This window comes from Strongylocentrotus purpuratus, unplaced genomic scaffold (genome assembly GCF_000002235.5).
Source record: "Strongylocentrotus purpuratus isolate Spur 01 unplaced genomic scaffold, Spur_5.0 spur5_scaffold_6, whole genome shotgun sequence".
NCBI classification, from domain to species: Eukaryota; Metazoa; Echinodermata; class Echinoidea; order Camarodonta; family Strongylocentrotidae; genus Strongylocentrotus; species Strongylocentrotus purpuratus.
The window spans coordinates 55,884,032-55,904,165 of record NW_022145612.1 but is presented as its reverse complement, the minus strand read 5'-3'; the positions used below and the strand labels follow the sequence as shown (position 1 = coordinate 55,904,165).

At 37.8% G+C, this 20,134-nt stretch overlaps 2 protein-coding genes across 5 annotated transcripts; one reads left to right on the top strand and one right to left on the bottom strand.

Annotated features, from left to right (window-relative positions):
- Positions 1-140: 140 nt before the first annotated feature.
- On the bottom strand, positions 141-5,148 carry LOC100891108 (periostin-like). 4 transcript variants are annotated; one of them, XM_011665417.2, is made up of 5 exons: positions 4,791-5,139; positions 3,976-4,247; positions 3,195-3,381; positions 1,321-1,533; positions 141-287 (listed from the first exon to the last, which is right to left on the bottom strand). In XM_011665417.2, exons 1-5 carry the CDS (start codon positions 4,999-5,001, stop codon positions 160-162), a joined length of 1,011 nt encoding a protein of 336 aa, XP_011663719.2. In that variant the 5' UTR covers positions 5,002-5,139; the 3' UTR covers positions 141-159. The 4 variants fall into 4 exon arrangements, with proteins under 4 accessions (XP_011663719.2, XP_030828187.1, XP_030828189.1 ...); XM_030972327.1 differs by lacking the exon at positions 141-287 and having other exon boundaries at positions 1,175-1,533; positions 4,791-5,148; XM_030972329.1 differs by lacking the exon at positions 141-287 and having other exon boundaries at positions 1,175-1,533; positions 4,021-4,247; positions 4,791-5,147.
- Positions 5,149-8,030: 2,882 nt separating this feature from the next.
- Positions 8,031-9,719, top strand: LOC100888815 (phe13-bombesin receptor). Its single transcript, XM_003724561.3, has one exon. The coding sequence runs from the start codon at positions 8,271-8,273 to the stop codon at positions 9,411-9,413; it is 1,143 nt and encodes a 380-aa protein (XP_003724609.1). The 5' UTR covers positions 8,031-8,270; the 3' UTR covers positions 9,414-9,719.
- The last annotated feature ends 10,415 nt before the right edge of the window (positions 9,720-20,134 follow it).

Sequence of the window (20,134 nt, the reverse complement as noted above, 5' to 3'; positions counted from 1 at the left end):
GACTTGGAGTTTCTTTATGAAATTGATGTGCGCACAAACGATCCAATTCAAGGGAGCATATCGTAATGCTGTTTTGATGCTCTATGAAGATGTATCAAAATAGAAATGAGTCTTTGGGAATCATCATTAGTGTATTTTAGTAAGCAAACGAGACGCTTCTCAGTTGTATTTCTGCCAGATGATAGGTGGTATGAGCACTTTGTCAATGATGTGCAGAACACCATTGTAGATATTATAGTCCTGGTAGACTACCCTGGCGTTGGTGTGTCCATTCACCCATAGACTGTCTGATGTGTTGCATAAAACCAGGGAAGAGAGAGAGAAACGGAACAATTGTGAGAAAATATGGAGCTAGAAAGAGACAATTTTAAGTAAGAATGTGGATATGAACGTGAAGACCGATTAGAGAGTTTGTGAAATCAAGAACAGTTTGAGAGACAATTTGAAAGAGATAAAGGCGATAAAGAGTTATGGGACAAGGGAATTGGTGAAGAGCATATGTTTTTAACAGAATAGGAAAGAGAAGAAGAGATAAATGATGGTAATTGACAAGATTAGATAAATGTCAACATAAATTAAATTTTCCCAAATTTGCCTGAAACACGTTTCAATCGTATTTTATCAGTTATCTGCAAGAGCAATCACCCCTCCCTATTTCCCCCAAATCTCATAATATGGTTTGAATAAACCCTCTTGCATGAACATACATGTATGTCAGTACATATCCTGCACATATACATGTATCGTATCCGGACACCTACCCCCTGGACATCCACCCTCCGGATATCCACCCCCAGTCAACTACCCCCTAGGACAACCATCCTAGGGGGTAGTTGTCCTAGAGGTGGGTTGCCCTAGGGGGGTGGTTATCCAGGGGGTAGGTGTCCTAGAACCATACATGTATACCAATTGTAAAATAGTCCGCAATGGTGTAGTGAATTTCTGCATCTTCAGGGAAAACATTACTTTTAAAATTTTGGGGGCTACTTTTCAAGCTTGCTTGCATGAAAATAACACTCGTTAATTTGTTTTGCATTGAACTCTAAGCAAAATTTGGGGGCTCTTTTAAAACTTTTGGGCATTTCGGGGGCTAATTTGCCTCGAGGCCCCATCCATGTATTTTTTCCTTGTGCTTCTTGATATATTTTTTGTTTTCTAGAGCTTGTGGTTGATTATTTTAGATCACATAGGGATGCCATGAGTATTTCATCATATGTACATGAAATACACTGCATATATTTGTGAATGTACACAGATATTTATTTAATTTGTAAGAACACAAGACATGGAAACTGCTAATGTAGTTTTTGTTGTACATACCATACCACACAGTAAGATTAATTGACTCTCCCTGCACAGTGACCAATACTTCCCCATCATAGCTCCCAGACGCATAGAGCGTCCAATCTAAGAGGTGGTACAATAACACTTCGCGTAGTAACGTGGTGTTATGTTCGAGTTTCTTCAATTCGTCACGAGACAGCTTATCAACGCCATTGTTATTTGGAGGAAAGAACGTAAACGGACCCCCTGCTGGAGAAAAAGACGAGAGAAGGAGGAGGAGAAAGAGGAAAAGAAGAAAAAGATTTCATAAACATGAGAATATATTAGAAAACACGAATGTACACGTCCATCACTATATTACGCTCCTACGACAATAGATTCTCGGTCAATTCCTGACTTCAACCCAGGGTCCAACGTGATACCAAAGCAACCTTTCACCTAGACCGAATTTTCCGTCTCTTTCGTTCGTTAGCCTCTTATTGGGGTAGGGTCGGCTCTCTCTTTAGAGACGGAAGCCGTTTATACACATGTCCTTGCTAACGCCACGGCCAGTTCTGGTCGTAGCGTTTTGCCCCCAAAATCCCCCAAAATGTCATTTTACCTTGAGCATGTTATATTGTAAATTAGGCCTAGGCTATAATAAATCAGTTCCACTTACCAACTTGACTGAAATAATCAGTTTAATAGTCCCTTTTTAGGAAATTATGGGTCAAAATCGAAATCCATTTTGAAAATCTTTTTCAACATGGATTCCGATTTTGACCCATAATTTCCTAAAAAGGGACTATTAAACTGATTATTTCAGTCAAGTTGGTAAGTGGAACTGATTTATTATAGCCTAGGCCTAATTTACAATATAACATGCTCAAGGTAAAATGACATTTTGGGGGATTTTGGGGGCAAAACGCTACGACCAGAACTGGCCGTGGCGTTAGCAAGGACATGTGTATAAACGGCTTCCGTCTCTAAAGAGAGAGCCGACCCTACCCCAATAATAAGAGGCTAACGAACGAAAGAGACGGAAAATTCGGTCTACCTTTCACCCCGTCGCAATCCGAGCCCTATGTGTACACAAAGCCCCTAGGAAATGTCAAACGAGTAATGTCAGGAAACAGAATCGATGCTACTTCTTCTCACAGCCCCCTTTTATTTCGGAATCAAGAATGAAAAAAGCTCCGTATAGAACGTACATAAGCTGTATATTTTTGCCCTGTAATAGGGTAAACCTTGCAAAACAACACATAAAGGGTATGAAAAGAAAGTAATGGTACTCGACCCCGACCAAAAAGAAAGGTAACATCAATGTTGTTTTTTAAATCGAAAATGCAGTTAGAGAAATAAACATGTTGTTTGAGAAGGAATTTGAAGAAGAAAATGAGACTACGTGAAATGAGAGAGAATATGTGCGAAAACCACCATAACCCTAATCTAATATCCCGACTATAACACTTACCCTTTGGTCAGTATTCTAGGCCTCGTTCTACTATCGAGTTTAACAAAAGGAAAATTTTGAGAGCAGACTAACCAGGGCATGTGAGTTAAAAGTCTCACCTCCCTGGACTAACTAACTTTGTCAAATCCCATTTTGAACAAAAAGCCTTAACCCATCATCTGGTTTAAATTGATCAATTATCTGTTGATACCTGAACTGGCTATTGTTCTCAATTGCACAATATATTATACAGACAACATCAGGGAAAAAATACTTCGGGGGCTACTTTTCAAGCTTGCTTGCATGAAAATAACACTCTTTAAGTTGTTTTGCATTGAACTCTATGCATATTTTTGGGGGCTCTTTTTTGACTTTCGGGGGCTTTTTTGGCATTTCGGGGGCTAATTTGCTCCGAGCCCCCGTGTATTTTTTTGTTTTAAAGAAACTAATTTCTGCAATTTTTGGGCATCACACATACCTTTTAGGTAATCCTGTAGCTTTGCCAGGTAGACCAGTTTCTTGAGCTCGGTAAATTGTTTGTCATTGTCAATAACATCCATGATATCACCCGGTGGTACTGGGTGCATCACATTCGAAATGATGCGAACCTCACCATTAGTAGCGTTTCCACCATCAATAACAGGCCCACCACATGCTGTAATCCGCTAGATATAATCACAAAGAAAAGATATATATACCAGATTATAGATTAATTATAGTGATCAAATATGATAGTAAGATTGAGATTTAAGTCAAGGGTCTCATCCATCTAGCTCATGAACTTTCTTTCTCTGTTCGGAGCTTTAAATCGACAAAATTTCAATCTGCATAATCGAAGCGAATTATTCAAACGTTTGTCTCCAACTCCACTTATCTCAGTATAAACGAGTTGAACGACCCCCCCCCCCTCTCTCTCTCTCTCTCTCTCTCCCTCTCTCTGCCGCCCCTACTCATCTCCCTCTCTATCACTTTCTTATCCTCTCTTTCTCTGTCTCTCTGTCTATATCTCCACCCTCCCTCTCTCTCTTTCTGCCACTCTCGTCTCTCTCTCCCTCTCTTTCTCTCTCTCTCTCTCTCTCTCTCTCTCTCTCTCTCTCTCACACACACACTCTCTCTCTCTTTCTCTCCCTCTCTCTCTTCTCTCATCCCACCGTATTTACTCCCACTCTCTCATACATAATATCATCTCACCCGCCAATCCCGAATCACCACCATCTACCAGTAGAGTATAACCCACCACCAATTCACCACCAACTCACACCGGTTACCCCCATTGCTTGATCAGCTGCGCCACGCCCACCAACCATCATCTTGCCGATCTGGTAGACGTTGAGTCGGATGTTCTTGCCGGGGAGCATGGTCTCGATCAGCTCGTCATTGTACACGTTGTCGATGCTCCCGATGAGACGGGGCACGGTGTGGAAGAGGAGGAGCTCACGAAGATAAGTGTTGTTTGACATCAGCTTGTTCCAGATGTCATCAGGCAGGAAACCGAAGGCTAGGTCGTACGGTGCGAAGAGGGTGAAGGGGCCTGGTAAAAGAAAAGGTCGTTGTATTGATAATAAGGTGAAAGACTTGATTTACAGGCTAAGCTAGGGTGACTGTTCTTTAAGGTGTGTTTTCCTCTATGCTGATCGAATGTCTTCAACTGCATGTATACCATATACCAGGATCATCCTGGGTTGGGGGAAAGGCCTGATGGCTTTGTTTTACACCCTGTATTACCTTCCTCAGGGGCGTGGGGGCATGGTATTTGATGCCCAAAAGCATTAGGCAACTTTGGTTCAACACTCCACCACCACCGCTTGTTGGAAATATTCTAACGTCTCCCTTGTTCGTCCCTTGATCTGTTTCCGTTCTTAATCTTTTATATAAATAAGATGACAAGTACACACACATTTATGTATTTCATATCCTTATTAATCATTATGTTAAATCAATATTAATTAGCACACTATACTTAAAAGAGATAAACATTTTCAAAACTTAAACCTATCATTATTCATTATGCTTAATAGTTTCTAATATTAGGAAAATCTCATTCATTATTAGTATAGTAATATAATTATAGCACCTTTTTCGCGGAACATGGGTCCTAGTCCCGCCCGTTCTATCATCTTGATCATAGTACAAGCATAGAGCTCTCGGGCTAGATCCACCACGGTAAAGTTGTCCTTGTGCCCACTGTCCGTCACTAACGGAACGTCACATGGGTCGGGCTGGCCACTGCAGGTCCACCCCAGGGCAACCAGCCATAACCCAATGGAGACAAATCGCAACATCATCCCGTTCCTTCTATTAAAACTGGTCTAAGGCGGGGGAATAATGAATAAGAGCAAAACGAATATCCAGTTATACCCTATATGTTATTTACTATGTTTGAGAGCTGAAGCGGTGCAACACAGCATCAGGGTTTTGAATGATTATTTATACAACAGATTACTGACGAGATTTGTTTTATCGTTTTATTTCAGGTTATCAAATAATTCGTTAGACTTTGCCCCACATATAATGATCCCGCTGTATAGTATATGTTTTGAAACAGGCTGTAATTGACCCCTCCTAATAGGACATGTTCTGAAGTTTATAAGCCGATTTGTAAGCAATCATAGCTCTAATATCTCACACATAATCTTGTAAGCAATCATAACTCTAATATCTCACATATTGAAATTAGAGACCACAGTTTTCACGAAAGAACAGCGTTTTCCTCCTCATGTTTCTACTTCTTTTTCTTTTCTAGCTTCTTGATATTCATTGTACTCCTACTTTTCTAACTTCTTTTCCTTCTCATTTTGAGAATGATTATTAGTCTGCCTGTTATTTTCCTTACCCCCTTCTTCTTATATTTCTTTTCCTCTTCTATTTTCCCTTCTTCTTCTTGTTCTTGTCCTTCTTAATAATCAGCATCATTGTCATCATCATCATCATTTCTTCCCTTTTGTTTCTGCCCTCTCCGTATTGCCCTCTCCGTATACAAATTATATTATCAGTATGATAAAGTGTCTTTCTTTTATGGTTCTCCGTACTTGCTCGCGGAATTTAGAAGCGAAAAGTTGATACGCCCCTCTCCCCGGCGGCGATATTATGGCATATGCATAATTTACGAGGACACTGATAAAGACCGAGAATGAGAGATATATAGAAATGAAGGAGGTGGATACTATATGAAAGATATAATAGTGTAAACTTAAAGAGCGCACACACCGTCCAGGGACGATTATGGCGCTAGCTCAGCAACAGTTCTCTTTAATACATGTACACGTAAAGTAAATGTTTATTTGATAATAGAGTCATACTATCAGAAACACAAAACCAATTTTGCAGTTTTCCAATATATCATTAGCAGACAATAAATGTCGTGTAAAGTGACTGGACTGACGTACCTTTAAAATTGTTAAAGCCCTTTCTAAGTATAAAGTATATAAACACGGAGTTTACTTCTTTGAGGTTTACAAATGTTGGCCTCAAATTAATTCATTTGAAGCAAAATCATTCCAACCCCCTCCCTTAAACAAGCAAACAAACAAAATCAAAAACAAAAGAAATGGAGAGAGAGAGGGACAATAAACTACTCCCCTTAACTTATCCCCAAAATGATAATGAATAATTAAATCGAAGAAACAAGGGGCGTCCGTCATTTTTGACAATTTAATTCGCAATCCAAAGGGCTCTTGAGAGAGGCCCCTTTGAGAGCGATCTTTTTATCGATATCACACCATTAATGTAATGGACCGTCCTATATCATGGCATTGGCAAGTAGTTTCCGCCCTCGTCAAGACAACTCGGTCTAGGAGTTGAATTTTAACTGACTTCGGGCATCCGGGGCCGTCGCTAGTTTGAGGGGGGGGGGGGGGGTGGTCGCCGACAAGGGAGTGAAAAGGGTCCCCAGATATTCAACTTTTTTAATGTGCTTCCATATTTGTTTTCAACAAGCTAAAAAGAAATGAAAATATAATTTTCATAAGAAAATGGGAATATTTCTATCTATTTTATAAACGAATTTGATATTGATTTCAAAATTTCAAAATTGATTTTCTTCCCTCTTCAAGCACTTCCATTTTCGATTCTGTTGCCTGAAAGACGAGGGGGGGGGGGGGGGGGGGTCTCGATATACTGAATATAGATCCACATTTTCTGTGGGAACAGACAAGTAGATCTACCATCACAAGTAAAGTCATTTAAGCGGGTCAAAGATAAGAAAATAGAATATCTTTTTCTGGTTATGGATACAAAATAGGCCTACACAAAATCTCTTTAGAAAAAATCAAAGGGTAAGTTGAGATTTGTTTTTCTTAAGAAGAAGAAGGAAGAGAGGGAGAGAAGGAAGGAGAAAGAAGAAGTGAAGGAGAAGGAGAAGAAGAAGTATACGTGACTATTTGAAGGGACATGTTTTTATTGACATCTAGAAATACAGAATTCATTTCCAGATGAGCTCTTTCGTCAAATATATCAATTATTATTTTATTATTTAATTATAGCTCAAAGCTTTAAAAAAAAAGATGCTGATGTTGATACTGTCTGTGGAAAGTCACAAATATAGTCAGGAATAAACACATTTTGATGTCGAACACGGATTTTCATGGAAGTTAGAGATGGTAAAATTGTTATTAGTGATATCTTTAGAAATACGAACAATTTAGAAATTAGATTCGTCAAAACAGACTTATTTCGTAGGGATTACCTAATATTTCGAGAAAACTGAAAAACAATGTTAATCGGGGTTGACGAATGAGAAAAAACAGATACCCAACACAATCTCATAACCAACAAACAAAAATACATAAACCAACGTCACCTACAGCTTCTAGTTCTCAGAAAGGAAACCGATGACGACATCAAAAGTGAGCAGTTTCGTGAGTAGGCGGGGCTTATCTGGAGTAAACTAAGCTCATGTGAATGATGCCAATCAGCCAATCAGAGAGCATTATTGGATCGGAGAGCTCCTTTTCTCCTTCGACGCCGAAAGCGGTAAACTCGCTCGGCGCAAGTGCGACGCTCTAACGCAATCCACCTCAGTTATGGACATGCCTTTCGCAATGCACCAGTACCACCGAAAGAGTATCTCAATTCAACAGTCTGCCTCAGTAAGTGTCACGGGAGAGATGGAGAGTGTATGTAGATGGTCACTGACAACATTTTGCTGACTAAAAAGTTTGGGATTGATTTCAGTTTCCAACATATGACGATACATCTTGTATATTTTGTTTGTGAGTTGGAATATGAGTAATTTTGCAAACAGTATGGTGAACTCAATTCATTAAGTATTTTACCTCGAATTCACGTTCGTATATATTTTCGCAAAGTGTGCTGATGTGTGGACATTGTATTCTACAAGATTTATCATTACAAAAACTAGTGGCAAGACTGAAACAGACCGGGAAAGCAAGGTTTGTATTTGCCAAGGAACAAAATGATGTTCTTGAGCATCTAGAGATTATTAAGTGATCAGGTTAACACCAACACATTTCGCTTCCAAAATTTCACTTTTCTAAAGAAAGACAAGTGAGTGAGAATATTAAACTCGTTTCATCTGCCAGTTGTGATTACAACAATGGAGTCAACTTTGCCAATGACATCAATGGAGGGTCTGAATACTGACCAGTTCGATTCTAACGATTCCTACGTCCAAGATGGACTATACGAATACAGCATCGTCTTTGAAGGGGACCTCTGTCTGTCCAAGGGACCCAAATTCATGCGGGATGCCGCCATTCTGGGCATTTTCTTTCTGGTTGGTTTCCTAGGAAACTGTTGTCTAATGATGGTGATCCTAAGCAGCCCGCGTCTACGTACATCAGCAAATATACTTCTGACAAACCTTGCGATGGGTGATCTACTCTACGTAATGGTATCTGGACCTTTCTTTCTGGAGCATGAGCTGCATTCCTGTTGGCAGTACGGACTGGCTGGGTGTAAACTGGTTAATTTCACACAAGTGATGGTGCAAGGGGTCTGTGTATACACCTTGACTGCCCTTAGTATTGAGCGTTACTCGGTGTTGGTTCGTGGAGGCACCATCAGACACGGTGGTCGTATGCGACGAGGCATCCTCGCTGCCTTCGCCGTTTGGTTTATCGCAGCAGTAGTGGCGTCACCCATCTTAGCCTACGCTCACATCTCCGGTGGAGATGCACCCGTATGCCAGTACACACAGCTCTTCAGCCGAGCGGCAAAAATCTACGAAGTCGCAAGATCACTGGTAATGTACCTCTTACCGCTAGCTATCATCACCTTTCTCTACACAGTTATTGCACAGACTCTCTTGAAAAGTGCAGGAGCGTTTGCAGGTGAGACGCAGCCCGGAGCGAGGCACTTCTCGGCCCGCAGACGACTCGCCCTGACTGTCCTCATCTTAGCTTTGTTCTTTGGAATCTTCTGGCTCCCTTACTACATCTACATCGTCTGGTTCCAACTCGATCACTCCTCGCTCGTCCATATGGCCGGCGTCGCTGAGTTTCGGAATCTCTACTACTTCTCGGCTCTAGCCAACTCTTGCCTCAACCCCATTATAATCTTTGCCATGAGCACGAGCCATCGGAGGGCCTTGATGATTTGTGTTAGGTGTAGGAAAGCAGAAACCACCATCACCAGTGTGGCTCACACGCGATCGGCCAACGGGATTCCAGGAGAGAAGGTCAAGCAGCCTATCGACAGCAGGTCGGGATCCCGTAATACCAGGTGTACGGAACTATAACTACGAACTCAGATAAGTTGATCAGAACATAAAAACACGACATTAAATATGATTTACTGAGCATTAATGTCACAATTTCGTTTCAACGTAAAAGCAAATTTGTTTTCAGGTATGACTGGATACGCATTATTAAAAAGTTTAAATGTGTATATTTGACTGTTAATTTATCTTAGCACTGTCATCAGCAATAGCTATCAAATTTGGAATGTGCATATATTTCTTTTGTACTGACATAATTTATCCTCTATTTTGTTTACGTAAACTTAGAATAGCCAAATGAGTGGTCAAGTGTAATGATATACGTCTCCTTTTTTTAAGTCTGTGTGTGTGGAGGGGGGGGGGGGGTGGATTGGGATGAAGCAGTCCATTGCTAAGTAATTCACGCATTGTATAAATAATTGTATTCTTTTTTTACATGTAATATTTCTGAGCTATCATCTCCCTCAAAAGTAAGAGATTGTTTAAACATAACACAATCAATTATGCTACATGTTTTAAGTTACTAAGGAAATCGAATATACCAATCCACAATGTTGAAGAGGTTTTGGTAGATAATTCTACAAGCAAAATGGTATAATCTGACTTGGATCGTAAGATACGACTCTAATGTTCACTCTCACCACTTGAGTTGTCGTCGTTTTATTCTGTATCAAAGACAAATAATCGGTAAACATACCATTAATTAATGGCACACGAGTTATCATCGTCATACATGTATGTATGTAAGCCACAGCGTTATTTATTTCATGGTAGTTCATTTACCCGAAATGCTTATTGGAATAGCAGGTGTACAGTAACAAACTTAAGAAATTTCTCACTTGATACCTTCAACTGATAATTTAATCTTAATTTTAGTATAAATGAATACATAATACAAATCGTCAGTGACTCTCAGCTTAAAAAGAAGTCTCTAAAGTGTTACTCGCTCGTTTCGCACCCATGTTTCCCTCCCTTGCCCGGTAAGTATTAACGATGAAAGTTTGAAACCATGTAATAACGGAAGGCGATTGACAATGATTAAACTGGTCAGGACATGTGGGGGGAAATAGCAGTGTCCCTTTTCAACAATCTTTGTTTTACCTAATTTGGTTTGGAAAGTGTAAAATGAATGCTTGGAAAATGTTTTAATTGTGTCCGTACGGCCATTCATAATTAAGACAGCGTCCGAGACTATACACTATATTCCCTTATACCCGAGATACAAGAAAGCGGTAGTTAGTATTTGGTAAAGAAGTTTTCGAAATGTATTGATGCTGAAAAGAAAATTGCAAGCATAAAACATAAATGAATGTCGAGCAATTTGAAAATTGTTGAAAATGTGAATTTGAAAGTTTATGTTCAATCGTATTTAATTTGGGTATCTCTTACAAGAAGTTGCCTATTGACGTTCTTGGTCCAATAAAATAAGATTGACATAAAACAAAGTAAGATAAAACTGTATTAGATGCAGGAAATAATATGGCATAAAAGATCACATAATATATTATTATATTTTTTGTCAAATCATAATTATGGTTCATTCTTTGAGGTTGGTTGTGTCGTGCCTGTTATATGTTATTAACATTCACTATCATTTCCTAAATCTCCCCGGTCTGGTAATCCCTTTAATATAATCTAAAGATTTGGACACACAAATATTGAAGTTAATGAATAGGCACATACGTTTTCTCTTTCATCATTGCCCGCTTGAGTTTAATTTACCAGTCGGTCTAAGACAACAACTCTTACATGTATAAAACAACTGAAAGATTTATTTTGTAATGAATTATTATTATGCCTGCATGTCATCCTGTAATATTAGTTTACATGTCAAAGAGAGATAAATACTCCAGTTTTCGGAGAAAGAACCAGTTTTGCCTGGGAGTAGAAATAAATATTTAGAAGGTGGTGCGGTGAGTTGTAGCGATCATCTCTAATTTCCGGTCATCAAGACATTTCTCGTGTTTGGCGGAATCATCCCTCGTTGCGAAATTCGATTTAAAATGCTTTGATTTGGTTTGGCATGTGACGCTTTTTTGTCAACTTTACATGAACATAAGTTAAATGTGCTTACATTTTTAAAGTATTATATTTCCAACATATTATTGCTCATGAATGATTGAAAGTAACAGTTAATGATAGCATTTTTGATGATGTTTTTTCGAAAAATTTGGAATTCAGGAATGAAATTAGTATTTTGTTGATTTTAATTAATTGGGGAAAGCAGTTTATCAATTCGGTCACATATCATTTAGATACATCAAGAAAAAAGCATTTTCACAAATCCATTACTTAGAAAAAAAGTTGGAGACAGTTAGGATTTATTCGACGAAAATAAATGAGCTAACAGTCGCATGAGCATTAGAGATCACAACGTAACCCCCAAATTGAGCTCTCAATGAATTACGTACAAGAGAAAGGACAATAAGCGAAAAAACTCGGGGCTTGAATAAATGCATCAGAAATAATAATAAAGCAGTAGGGATCTTGGATGTACGGGTACATTTTCTTTGAAGGGCTGTCATCTATGTATTTGTGGTTTCTGAAATGTTATGACAAGCGAACGAAGCGAGCGAGACAAAACTCTAGACCTTTTTGTGTCGCAACCACTGATGGTGCTTTATGTATACATAATAATGCGTTAATGGAAAGTTGTCAGTGATCATATCAGGCAATATATCAAAGTTACAACGAAGCTGCTTCTCGCTTCCCGAGTATACTTGACAGTTGCTTGAATGCTGGTACCAGTAAAACCTGACTTAGTGACCATCTATTTACAAAGACCACATTTTTTGTTTCCCTTGAAAACGGTTTCTCATTAAAAAATGTATACTAAAGGAACCTGTCTACAAAGACCACTTATTGTGTTTCCCTTGGGCGGTCGCTATAGACAGGTTTGACTCTCAAAATTCTCAGGTGGCTGTTGCCCCTGAGCCCTCTGTTTCATATAACTCATGCTCCTCTGTTTAGAATGGGATGTCTAGCTTGAATTCAATCTACCTGAAGGTTTTAAAACGCAGAGAAAACAATCACACATTTTGCTCTCGTCTTCCTTTCTGAATATTTTTTCTTTCTCTCTTCTCTCTCTTGTCTCTCCCTCTCACACTCTTCGCTCACCGCCCCCTCTCTCTCTTTCTCTGTATCTTTATCTCTCCCTTTTAATTGGTTTTGTGTCAGTACTGCTGAATTACTTATTGGAGGCACGACCAACGTTTTGTGATTTTCGCCATTTAAGTACAAATTAAGGCAACCAGTTTCTAATGATTATTCTGTTAAAGGTACTATGTCTCTTTTGCAGCCAACCTCAAATTCTGTAGAACTTTGCAGGAATTATGAATATGTCATGTATGTCCTATCTGTGAAATTTAAACGTTAGCAGTGTCCTCATATTCAAATTATGCAAGGAAACCCGTTTACTTGCTAGACTTCACTGTCAGACACTATTGAGTGACTGACTGGCTGTTTTTTCTTCTTTGGTAATAACATACATGAAAATAGTTGTAAAGGGTACATGAGCATTTGTCTACATCAATAACCCACTTCTTGTGATGGCCAAGATTAAAATGATTGAATCTTTGCGCAGCATAAAACGTATGACCATTCGGTACAATTGTCTGAAAATCAAGACTATTACTTTTGGGCTCTATAGCCCTAAAGTCGATTTGACAACTAATAGTCATATTTTCCCACTTGAAGACTTTTCAAGCCCCACCTTTTTTAGGGAAGTTCTAAATAAGTATTATCTTTCAAATGCAGTTGGAATTTAACTTTTTCATTTTTGTTGGCCTGCAAATGGGACATAGTACCTTAAAGAATCGTAAATTTTGAAGATAACTCTGTCAAGAGACTGGAGTTGCACATGAACATGGCGACAATAAAATGTCTTATTCACGATTCAATCATTTATTTCCATCTGACCTACAATGACCTTCTTCTTAAAAATGATAAAAGATAGAGAAAACAAACAAAACTAAGATTGCATGTTCTTCCTACGGGTCCTACAACAACTTCGACGACACGACGACTACTACTACTACTACTACTACTAAATCAACAACTACATTTACTACTGCTACTACTTTTAGTTCCCCTAACACCACTGCCATTGTTGTTGCTGCTACTTATATTACTAAAACATATTATTATACTGCTGCAAATACTGCTACTTCTTTTTACAAGGCCTTCTAGGCCTGTTGCTGCTGCTACTTCTACTACTACTACTACTACTACTACTACTACTACTACTACTACTACTACTATACTACTACTTCACCACACTATACTCCTCTTACAACAAATACGACGACTTCTATCACATTGATTGTCACTGTTATCACTCCTGCTCCCCGTAGAACTACTGTTACTCCTTCTATTACTGATATATTTTTAATACCATTTTCGAAACTCATAGGGACCATTAGTTTTCTATTTTTATGCTTTCCCCCTCTCTTTCCCTTTCTCTTTTTGCGTTGTTATCAAATGTGATATTTTACAAAGCTAATTACATTCAATATACATTTTCAGCGGGATTAATAGATTGGTTATTACTTTAACTAACTTTGATGATCTATAAATCACTTGAATATAACAACTGATGCTCAGTTTGTATTCAATACTTCAGATGAGAAAGAAAAAAAAGTTTTTGTGTGATTAAGATGAATTCCATGAATTGAACTCATCTAAGACATAGCATTTTTCAATTTCGTACTCGCTATTGATGTTTCTTTCAATGCCCTTTGACGTAATACTGCAAAAATAAATCCCTTAATCGTATTACGGATGTATATCTGTTGAGTTCAATAAATTTACTACTTACTCATACTTGGAGTTATAACGAATATACATAGGGTATAGTGTATCGAAGTCTAAGATAGGGCAATTTTATGGTTCGATTGATTCGAGTTTGAGTCCAAGTTGTGGTCATTACTTTTGGCAAGACACCATTCTACATTTTTACTCTCCTTACGCAAGAGAGGATTATGGTATGGTAGGGCGCAGACAGATATGAGAGCAATATGCCCTCCATTTTTAAAAAGAATTTGACACAGGGAAGGATGCACATTTGTTTTGCAAGTTTTGGTGCCATCATTTGAAATGAACTAGGTTGTATATATACTGTAGATCTGCAAAGAAATATTTAATGTTGAGCGTTAAAAATCAAGATTTTCATTTTTTGCCCAACTTAACAACCTTAATATTTAGAACAAAGTAATGGTTATGACATATGTCATGTTTCATCCAATCATGTATGTTTTTTCTGTTCACACATAATAATTATAACATTTGCTGTCTATTCCCTCTTTTATTTCAGTAGAAATAATGGTCGTTAATTCAACCGTTTATTCACAAACATTACAAGATAAACGGTTTAATGAATGTACATATTATGCCAAAATAGAGTGATATTTTTCATTATATTCTATTCGATTCTCATAATACAATGAAGGATAGATAAATGTCTTGTACAGCGATGTAAATATAGTTTATGTGGTGAATTATGATGTATGCTTAACATGTACACAAGGCGATGTGTATTCAATGATATGTATACAGATTGTTATATTATACATATATAAAGTGCAAATTGATGTATCAACGATTAAAAGAGTATTCAACAAAAACGACCGAAAGAGTTGAAGAAATCCGACATGCCGAGCCGGTATAGGTTCTGAAGTTTGTAAGAAATGGTGCAATATGAAACATTTAGAGGTCGCCCGATGTATTTATGTGCTCCATCTCCATTCTAACCTCCAATCATTAGCTGTGTACATACTCATGATTATTAGCTAATGACGTAGAGCTTTCGAATAAATCGACTTATTTAGACAGATTAATTGTGTCCCTTAAAACCAGATTGTAGTGCTTTAAGACGTAAGATTTAACAAAACCTGGACTATGGAAAATTGATTGTGCATTGTTGTGTGTGGATGTACAAACCATGTTGTCAATATTTACACGTAATTATGTGCTGTAAATGTGCACATTTTCCCATGTAATATCGCCATAAATTGAATCTAGAACTTTCGCCGACTTCATACTAGCTACATTTATTATTGACCTCTACTTGCATTCTAACATGAAGATGAAAAGAAAAACGGATACAAAATAAATGATTGCTGGGTTTCTGCTAGCCAGTGTATTCGGCGTATAATGTCATTTTAATGCTGTATAGTTACATAAAAATATTGTCGAAGCTCAATTTGAAAACATTAGCAAACACAATTTCAGCGAAATTCCACATGGTTATGAATATAAATTGTAGCATTAATGTATAGACAAGAATAATTGATGGCTGTGATTCACATTAAATTCCATGTTTATGGCAGAAATGTACTTAAATTGTGTTTCGATCACGTTTCTTGTCTTGGTTGTTTGTATGTATTCCTCATGGGTTCTGAGAAGAGAGAAAAATAGAAGAATTTGTGCGTGGTATGAAACAAACACATGCTAATTTCACATTACATACTCCCTCTAAATATAAATTGTAAATCACATTGAGCAACGGTGTCTTTGACGGCAGACGATTGTTTTCGACGCTAACGTCGTGTTTCGCGGTCTCTGGAAAATTTAACAGGACAGTACGTGACATGTATAACAAGATACGTAAGCAAATAGTCTATGTATCGACATCCCTAATAGTATTGTCAATGGCAGTATGGAACGGCCTTCTTGCTGGAAGCCGGAACAATAAATGTTTGTAAAACTGTGACTTTCGGCAGTATACAATAATTCATTACAACCACATAAATCTTTTTGTGATGTGTCAAAGAGAAGGGCGCAGCACAAATCATTTCAGTAAAGATAAACAACTTATACTTTATTCAGGGATAAGCAAAGTCTGAGCTATTGTGTCCCATATGTTACGGAACACACAGTAAAGATAAACAACTTATACTTTATTCAGGGATAATTTAACAACAACAAAAAAGTACATCTGATCATTGCGTCATGTTATACAACTCGAATCATACCGTTATATAGTTATCTGTTACATTTTCTGTCAAGTTATGTTCACAATTCAACAACACTTATGAGATACCAAATTACCAAATAGGCCTACTTTAGACTCGTCCATCAATTTACTCAGGGTCGCTTTGCCTTTCAAATATAGCAATGAACTCTCGATGGTACTTTGAGAGATGTTTAGGTATAACACAAAAAAAATAACTCGTGAGGCATGTGTTTATATTAAGGGGCAACAGGCAGAGAGTGCAAATAAGGTTATAATATTTTGTCAACATTGTCTTTTGCGTCACTCGCACTAAATACTAAATTTTCATTCAAAATCAATATCTACAGAAAGCCAGCGTATTTTGTTTAACTGTCGATTGCCAGTCCTCAATAAGTCGATATTCATGAGATCGAAATGAAATATGATGGTCGATGTTTTGTAATCGTTATAATACACATGAGTGTAAACAAACCCATCAGACACCTGTTCCACTCAAAGACATGAGATAACTCTACATGGGGCCTGCATCCAACCATTTGCATATAACAGATTCCAGCATGACGAAAACATATACTATTGATGTAATATCCTCAGGATGGGTATTTTAAAGGCCGGTAACATAACTGAAAATTGAAAGTGCCACATCGCAACAAGCTGAGTGTTAATTCGACACTTTCCCAGGATCTAAATGTATTTACATAGACGCATCCAGGAGCAACACAAGCAGCAACTAGTTTTTGAGAGAGGAACAAACTAAACATTGACAATCAGAGGAGTAAAATGGAAGCAGAGAGGCGGAAAGAGAGGAGAGAGAGAGAGAGAGAGAGAGAGAGAAAGAAGAGAGAGAGAGAGAGAGAGAGAGAGAGGGGGGGGGGGGGGGAAGAAAGAGACATGAGGAGAGACTGAAATGAAAGGAAGATTCATACAGCTGATACAAAAAATAACGAGAGGAAAACATAAACATACAATGACAGTCCTTCTTCAGCAAATAATTTTATAATGTTTGAGGATATTTAGTATTTATGACAGTTTATCATTTCGTTTTTATAAATAACAATTTTTTATATATATATATATATATATATATATATATATATATATATATATATATATATATATATATATATATGTATTTGCTTATTTATGATTCATTGTCACAAAAATACTTATTGTACTTAAAATCATTATTGTTATCGAAAAACTGTATACTTACATGAATGCAGAAGAAAATCAATATTAAATTTTAAAAAAATGAAATAATATTAGTGCATACGCCATTCGTTTAAACCAATGTTGTTGTTTGACAACACGGTGCGTCAAAGGTTGCGTCAATCGCTTAGTTGCTGACGCAGTCCTCCGCCAGTCAAATGACGCTTCTTTTGCTCAAGGTATTAATGCTCAAGAGAACATCAGCGATTCAACCAGTTGAATTCATCTGGAAACCTCAGTTTTATTGAGAACCTTTGGCATCTCGTTCTGCCTGCTGGACGAAGCCAGGCACTGTTCCACGAATAAAGTGTATCCTTGTCCGCGAATCGCCCTGAAATACGGTGAAAATTGTATTAAGAGTCTTGAGGTCTGTAACTTCAACCAATACGTTTGTTTCTTTATGATTGTCTGTGACTTCTCAGGGTGTTTTTATTTCGCAGCTTTGAAAGAGGAGACGGTCAAGTGATAGCTTGATTATGGTTATAAGGCACCACTTCGCCTGAGATCAGCGGTGAAAGATGATAGGACTCATCGCCACACCTCGCCTGCCGTCGGCTCACCGCGTGAGAGCCCAGGGAATCACCTACAACCACCGGACTCTATCTTTTACTGCTGAAAAAGATAGAGCAAGGAAAAAAGTCGACGTCTAATACGGAAGCAGTGTTATTATTCAAAGATTTAAAAAACCTTCAGCCAAGTTCAGCAGCGAATCCATGTAGGCAGTGAGGGGGGGGGGGGGGGGCATGTGCTCCCAGAACATAATCTTGCATACCTTAAGGCCCCTCTAAAATGTTGGGAGCGTTAACAGTTTGATGGCAAACTTTCACTTAAATTATATAATGATGTGACAGAGGATGTCACTTAACACACCAATCTCCTAGGGTTTTTAAATGAATGTGTTTGAAGACGAATATTGATGAAAGAATACAAGTATCCGGGTTTTGTATTCTTTCACCAAATATTCGCCTTAAAATTTATATATTTTGAAAATCCTTGCAGAATTGTGTGTTAATTGACATCCTCCTCCACATCTTTATACAATTTAAGTGAAATTTTGCCATCAAATATTTGAGACTGCCAGCACTTAATAGGGGCTTTAAGTAGGTCTTTATTATTATAATGTGCCCCCATTTAAAACCATGAACGGGCATCTAAAGAATGTAATAACCTTTCTTATTTCGCTTGTCAAAGGTTTTTCAGATTTGTTGTCGGCCCCCACAAAAGTGAAATGCAACACCGTCCCCCGCGTTTGCTATCCTCATACAATCTCTACATTTGATATTACACATTTACATCATACAATTGATTAAACAAAATAAAGATTCAATATTTTGAGTCTAAAAGGAATGAATGTATATACGTAGTCTAGATGTAACATTATATTGAAGAACCATTGAATGACATTACAAGCAAATGCTAATTTACGAGAATACAAAAATAAATCGTTATCGTATAAATAACAGTCCATGTCTAATTTTAGTCACATAAAGAGGGTTAGCATACAACATATAGGACTTTTTTGTTTGTAATAATGATGATGGCATCTTCATGAGGCTGCTTAAAGATAAAGTTGAGTTCTGGTCATGCGATTGCATTGTGAAAGAAACGGTGTGGAATCGACCAGAAAAAGTTGATCATCTAGCATATAAGAATTTGTGTGTATTGCAAGGTTCTGGAATCATCAAAATGATAAGAAATTTGGCCAAGTCTTGGTAAAGTTACAAACACTGTACACAGAAAGATGTATATGGGACTACACGAACGCGCGGCGTAATAATCCTACCCTGGATTTTTACGATGTTACATGACATAATTTTTTATTTAGAATATGAAGGCATTTGAAGAGCCATGCTTTTCAGGGAACATGTCTTATCTGATGTTCTTTCACACTTGCATAATAAGAATGATAACGTTCACAAATTATTTTTCACCTCTTCCCAGAACTCAACCTTCTCTTAAAACTTACATTGCGCTTGGACCTATTTTGTGCCTTATTTAAACAAGAAAAAAAATAGGCCTCGTGTCCAGCGGCCTTATTAAATGGAATACTATTCGCAGCACGTCAAATTAGGAAGAAATGGCGGCCCCATGTCGCGTTGAATGTCTGACATCATGCCGAGGAGATGCAAATAATTATGTAGTCTCTCTCAAAATTTTGTGGGATCTTTTACATGAACAGGCAAACATGAAAGATATTCATCAGGTAATTTAAACTGCTGAAATAGTTTTTCTTCTCGTTTCAAAAATTCAAATAAACTTTTACATTTCCTGCGCATAACAAGACCACGGTCGCAACTTTGTTTCCTTTCAACGCGGTATCAATCCCGCCCGCCCTCAATTATTCATCCAAAGAAAGGGTAAAGTTAGAAGGGGTTAACATGGTATTGCTAAAAAAGATATACATAATTATTGAGCAAAGTGTAATGCACAGTGTGAAGTATTTTGTTAATATGTATGGGAATCTGCACAGAAGGGAGTTTAGGCACATTTAATAAGGGGGAACTGTGACAGAGACAAGAAGATGCTTGATTTAGAGAGAGAGAGAGAGAGAGAGAGAGAGAGAGAGAGAGAGAGAGAGAGA